This window comes from Telopea speciosissima, chromosome 7 (genome assembly GCF_018873765.1).
Source record: "Telopea speciosissima isolate NSW1024214 ecotype Mountain lineage chromosome 7, Tspe_v1, whole genome shotgun sequence".
In the NCBI taxonomy this organism is placed as follows: Eukaryota; Viridiplantae; Streptophyta; class Magnoliopsida; order Proteales; family Proteaceae; genus Telopea; species Telopea speciosissima.
Window position 1 is genome coordinate 21,610,553 of NC_057922.1, and position 6,736 is coordinate 21,617,288.

The 6,736-nt window shown below is 35.7% G+C and overlaps 1 protein-coding gene across 1 annotated transcript; it reads right to left on the reverse strand.

Annotated features, from left to right (window-relative positions):
* Positions 1-782: 782 nt before the first annotated feature.
* On the reverse strand, positions 783-2,767 carry LOC122666874 (calmodulin-7). The gene is made up of 2 exons (XM_043862970.1): positions 2,553-2,767; positions 783-1,181 (listed from the first exon to the last, which is right to left on the reverse strand). Exons 1-2 carry the CDS (start codon positions 2,626-2,628, stop codon positions 808-810), a joined length of 450 nt encoding a protein of 149 aa, XP_043718905.1. The 5' UTR covers positions 2,629-2,767; the 3' UTR covers positions 783-807.
* Positions 2,768-6,736: the final 3,969 nt, after the last annotated feature.

The following is a 6,736-nucleotide window of genomic DNA, read 5'->3' on the forward strand; positions in this document are numbered from 1 at the left end:
CAACTTGTTTCGTTATGGCTGAACCATCGCCATTGGTATTACAGTATACTCTAGTTCTCCTTCGCATCCTAATCAATTAGACAGATTCCTTATAGAATTTTCTCTCTTTCGTCCCTACTTCACAAACTAATTGGTTGGCAAATGCCTTGGATTTGTATTTCTTTCCATAAAACATGTTTTCGAATCAGATGAAACCTCGGAGATAGGATTTTTACTTCAGACCAGAAGAACACACAGAAACCCAAGACCATGCATCCATAGGCAATACTTAACATCCTGGAATGGGGAGTTGAATGGAACAAAGGCCCTAATGATGAGTGGACCAAAACAGAAGATTAAATGAAAAGAAGAATCAAAACAATATCAATTATAGCAATCAATTGAGGTCTTAAGCCGTTCGATTGATTAATTAATACAGACAGCCCAAAGATTTCATAGGACAATATGAGAAGGGAAAAAAATAAAACTTGATCACCCAAAGTCAGAAAACATTGGACAATCCCTACAGTTCCAAGTTCGCAATTCGGGAGAATAGACAAAAAAAGAGGGAATAACTAAGAAACCAAGCAACTAAGACAAAGAAGCAAGCCAAAAAACAGAACACAATTACACAACCAACATAAGAAGGGAGAGGGTACTGAAGCACCATCGACACTACTACCCTTAACACCCCCCCTTCCCTTCCTTTAAGAACTGTCAAATTAATTCCTAGAGGAAAATAGAAATGTCATAGTACTTATCTGCCCTGTTCCCTTTTTTGGTTTTTTTTTTTTTCAAGTTCCCTTTTGGGATTGGTGGATTGGGTTCTCACTTGGCCATCATGACCTTGACAAACTCCTCGTAGTTGATCTGTCCATCCCCATCGACATCAGCCTCACGGATCATCTCATCAACCTCCTCATCTGTGAGCTTCTCACCAAGATTGGTCATAACATGGCGCAGCTCGGCAGCAGAGATGAAGCCATTCTGGTCCTTGTCAAACACCCTGAAAGCCTCTTTGAGCTCCTCCTCAGAATCGGTGTCCTTCATCTTCCGTGCCATAAGGTTGAGAAACTCTGGGAAATCGATGGTTCCATTCCCATCTGCATCCACCTCATTTATCATGTCCTGTAGCTCAGCTTCTGTTGGGTTCTGCCCCAGTGATCTCATCACAGTTCCCAGCTCCTTTGTTGTGATGCAACCTGAACAGGTAATTTGGAAGAATGTTTTGTTAAAACATCAAAAGCTAGCCATATAATTTTTTCCAGCAAATTAAGTGTACCCATGGACCCAAATGGATATCCCATTAAACCAATATAACCACCACCACACCACCCCCCCCCCCAAAAAAAAATAAAAATCCATGCATTTTAACCAACATATCTCTCTGCTGAATCAATATGGATATCACAGGTTGAATAAAACAAGAGAACAGACAATAGAGACTACTATAATCTCTTGGGACTCTGCAACATGTCATAAGTCCACCCGTGCCTCCAGAAATTTCAATTCTAAACATTTGTAAAGCAATAATGCTTTAACACCCCGTGAAGTCCAACCCCAAAAATTTCAAGTTCAGTACAGTAATACTGTCTGATGGCCCAAGTCCACCCACCTTCAAAAATTGCAATTTGAAACCTAAAATAAGAAAATCAATGCATGAAAAGGAGGAGAAAGAAATGGCTCAAGCTTACCTTCTCGGATAAAAAATAGATCTCCATTTCAGCCAAAATACAATTCACCACCAACGCCAGGGAAAACAAACTACTAGACTTGAGCACGTTTATACGCCTATATCTTTATACGCTACAAATTGATCTCGGTAGTATAAAGAAACGTTCAAAATAAATATTTTGACTGCTATTCGCTTTGGTTGGTCATATGACAAATATCATACTGGGCAAAGAGAATGAACTACGTAATTTAAGCCAAAGAGAACCCATAGGTCGTTCATGCGAAGTCATAAGAGCATCACACTCTTACCCATCAAGAATGAAAACAATTAATAAAAGAACTTAGATGCCACAAAGAGATTAATATTCTAAAATCATTGTTTGCACATATAAACGCAGACGGTAGTGGCAACGGCATTCTAAATGAACAATACGAAAAAGTAATTAATACGCAAAATCCTGTGACCCCAAAACCTCTTGCTTCAAATCAAATGTACGCCAAACGATTAACAAGTTTTCGCTCGTATTACGAAAAGAAACATATAATCGATCAAAGTACAACAAAACCCAAACGATCACGATCTAGCTACTACAGCCTTCAACATAGTCCGATCGGAACATTCAGAATCTCTACAAACTAAAAAAACATAAACGATAAACCAAAACACAACAACGGCAAATAAAAGAAAACCACCACCACCAACACAACCTCTAAATTCAAGATCTCTCGACGAAAAGCAGAAAGAAATTTCAAACAAAACAATGGTATGAAAGGTACTAAACAAGTACTAGATCTGAAAAAGAAATAACACTATCAGTTAATCACACAACGAGAACACTTGGAACGATTAAGAGAGGCCAGAAACGAAAGATATAAGAGTAAACAAGAAAGAATCTGACCGTCTCCATCCTTGTCGAACAAGCTGAAAGCCTCCTTGAACTCAGAGATCTGGTCGTCCGTGAGCTGATCTGCCATGACTTCTCTTTCTCTTTTCAAAAATCAGGAAAAAAAAAAACAGAGAAGGATCAAAGAGAGGGGATGGAAGAACAGATATTGCAATAGAGAGAGACCTAAAAAACGGAAAGAGGAGAAGACAGAAAGCACTCGTTCGCCTGTCTTCTGCGGACAATTCGGACTTTATATGAACAAAAAGAGCTCTGGGGGCATCTAATACTCTCTCCATCCGGACGTAATCGCTTTCTCAAATCAGGAAATCCTGAAAATACGAGATTACCGTATTACCCTTTTCTTCTCCACTTAATTACTAATCTTTTATTTTTTTATTATATATTCAAAAATATAGAATATTTGACTGAATGACTATAGTGCCCTTCATCCGGATCTCCACCCTCTTTACATGTTATTTTGGGAATAGTTCATTACCAAAAAAAATAAAATTTGGGAATAGTTCACTACACAACTAATTAATAAAAGTACCGTTTTTTTTTTTTCATTTTAAAAAAATAGAGACAAGCTTGACTATATGATCCATCATTTTTTTTTCTTGAACATTCCTAAGGTTTCCTTGCTCTGATTCAATTGTTGGATATTCGAAGTTTCCTTTGGAACATCTACTCGTCAAATTTTGTGGTCCATAAAATCCATATTTTTAATCGTTCCATGGATTTTTTTTATCTAATGTATTTTACTAAATTATATAAAAGTTGATATGACAATTCAAATTATTTAATAGATAGAGATTATGCTAATCGTCTAGTGGTTTTTTATATAATTTATTTATTGTTATTGTTGTTTTATAGAGATTATATTTAATCATCTATCAAATTTTGGAGCAAAACTCAACATCATGCTCCACTATGTTATGAATTTTATTCCTAAACATCCAAATCTTAACCATAATTAGAATGGCCTCTTAATTATATCTATAGCGAGACGCATTTTGGGGTGATATATATATTGTATGTATCCATAAAATTTAAGTCCAACTAAACTTCTAGTTGGAAGATATTTAAGGCCATTGATGAGAGTATGAGACTTGTTTAAAGGGCCTCACTCCCTTTTGTTAAGCTTTGACCTAGGGCAAAAATCTTTATATCTTAAAAGCTTGGCTTGAAGAAAAAGTCTTCTAGGAGAGAAGCTAATCCATTACATGAGACCCATTACGATTAAAAGTCAAAAAAAAAAAAAAAAAGGAATTTTAAAAGGAGATACAATTAGTGTTATAATTGTGATACAATGAAGATAAGAATTCATTCATGAGCAAAGTCATTCGATCTAAACCTCCATTAGTATCAACCACCATAATCAAGAAAATAATTTTTTTTAAAGATAGATCAAGGGAAGAGTTTGATCAAGTAAAAAACCTTCAATTTTGAGATCATGTAACATTACACATAAGCAGGGGATGCTCTCACATAGAAATTCCCATAACTAATAGATAAAAGTAAGTATTTGTCCCATTAAATTTTTGTAGCATCTAGTTGTAATCGAGGACAACCACAAATGAGAGCTTTCTCACAAAATTATAGTTCTATAAGGGAAAAAGAATGTTTTATGGTCGTGTTTCCTTACATCCACACACATGAGGGGCGAAATGACTGCCCCACCCCTCTTGTTGGATGTCCATGTGCCATCTCACTAGCCCCGCGTTGGTAGAGAGCCACGCGACTGAATAGCAAACTCTTTCCCTTTTCTTATAAATAAACATAATTAGATTATAATAAATAATATACTTTATATCATGCATCATTTAGAGGATAAGCTCCAATTACAAGGATCTATATACTGCATACATGTAAGGTAGTATTATGAGCATTTATGTTTACAATCATCGAGTTATACCAGTTTTACAGTTATTAACGTAAAATACTCATTTGGTCGAGGGCTTCCAAATACATCGTAAGCTAAACCCGTGCTAACAAATAACCAACCCGCAATGAATAGGGGAGGTATAGTAATGTTATGAATAACCTTTTTTTTTTTTGATAAGTAGACTTTATTACGGGGGAAACAAAATTCCAATATAGTCCGCATACAACAAAAGGGAAATAGAAATTGTGTTGGGGGGGGGGGAGGGGAGGATAGCCAACACCTAGATTGCTATGAATAACCCAGTATCGAATATTGGTAATAATATTAGCAAAATAACGTTCTCCCATGCTTCCACATTTTGACAACAAAAAACACCAAAAACTTGTAAACTGATTACGATACTAAAAACACAATTTGTAACAATGATTGATCTCTTACCGTGTGTTTCCTTGCAGGCCCCAAAAAAATATTATTGAATAATAAGGAGTTTTTTTCGATGAAAGTGTAATCACACAAACCACACACCAATCCCCAAAAATTGATAAGGAGTTCATTAAGATACAAACTTGCAATATGTGATAGGAATTAATCTGTTTTATTTTTATTTATTTATTTATTTTTTGCCTTTGCTCTCTCTCTCTCAAAACACAAATAGTTAGAAAAATTTTTAAAAGAAAATTTTCATTTACGTGACTTACTCAGATAAGTTGATTTGAACAGTCCATCATTTTGCTACCTCATATACTTCCATGCATTCTTGTAATTTTTAAGCCATTTATGTATTACTTATACATCATTCAAAAGTTGTATATGAAGCTTTATTTTATCATTTGGCGAATTCCATCAAAATTAAAACATGACATACATGCAATGGACTTGATGTATATGTATTCACAAATTTTGGGTTTATCCAATTTATGCCTTGGTAATATTTGGGAATCAAGAAACCTTCACTTTAAATAAAATGAATCGATAATAAAATCAAGATCAAGATTATAAAATGGATCACTATACCAATTATCAACTCATGAGTCAACCTATATCAAATCATTAAACTAGTCATGTTTTAGTGGTTCCAAAAGGAATCTAATATAACCTTTCATTAACTTATGGGAAAATGATCTCTACATTATTCGTATCAGGCACCCTTTTAATTATGCAGCGCCCTCTCTCGTGTTCTCATTAGCTTGACATGAAAGATCCCATCCCACACTGATAGCGTGTCACCCCCTAATCCTATAACTTACTTTAACAAATCTAACCATTAAGGAAAGTTTGGTTGTCCCACAATATTTAAATGCACAAATGCACATATATTTCTATTATAAAAAATATTCATAGACCTCAACTTTAGAAAAACAATTGAATGCAAGAAATCTTCAAGCAAGTGGAAATGGAGACTTTGGTCATTTCATGTCAGTAGTATTAAGGAAAAGTTCCAGAAAAAGTTAGGGGTACAGTTGTAAATTCAGAGTAAAAGAAAAAGTGAACCGTCAAACAGTGTAAAGTAAATATTCGCAGCTTGAGAGATTCTTTCTTCGTTTAGTGAGTCAGAGAGGGACAGATCGTGGTATGTGTTTTCCGCTTTTAGCCTATTTTGAAACGAGTAATGATAAGATGAACTCGAGCCTAAATTTTCATGAAGTTACATCTGATTTGAGCTCTCAAGATTTTGATTTCTGAAATCTAACGATAAAGGAAGAAGGTGTACGTACCATATTTTTGGTGGGCCCGGTGTCTTTCACTATCAAATGACCAATAATATTATTTTAAAACTTGAAGAGAGATTTTTTCGGGTTTTGGTGGTTAATATTTTCTTTTCTCTCTCTTTCTGGTCTTTACGCGACGCGGTTCTTACGCGGTTTTGTGTCGATGGCCTCTCTCTCTCTCTCTCTCTCTCGTTGACTGAATGCAGTGTTGCCAGATCACACCCTCAAGTCGCTTTCGCACGATTCTTAGGCGGCCACATCGAACCGGCATCCTTGCAGATTTACGGTTTTACCCTTATGCCTCTTTGGAGTTAAGGATAACCCTCTCGGTGGGGGTCCCCACTTGAAAACCGTGTTGTGTGACTCGTGTCAGATGCTAAACTTCTTTTGGGCAAAATATCTCTTGAAGGCAAGGTTCGTAATCTCAGATTGACATGGTTCGTGATTTTGGTATCGATTGGATCGGAACGGCTGATACGGATCGGGATAGCTTAAATTCGGACAAATATGACATTTTTGTTTCTGTTTTCTTATTAAAAAGTTAAGGTTTTTTATATTTTTACCCTTGTCTGTACAATTGGATCGAATCGATCTGATCTGGC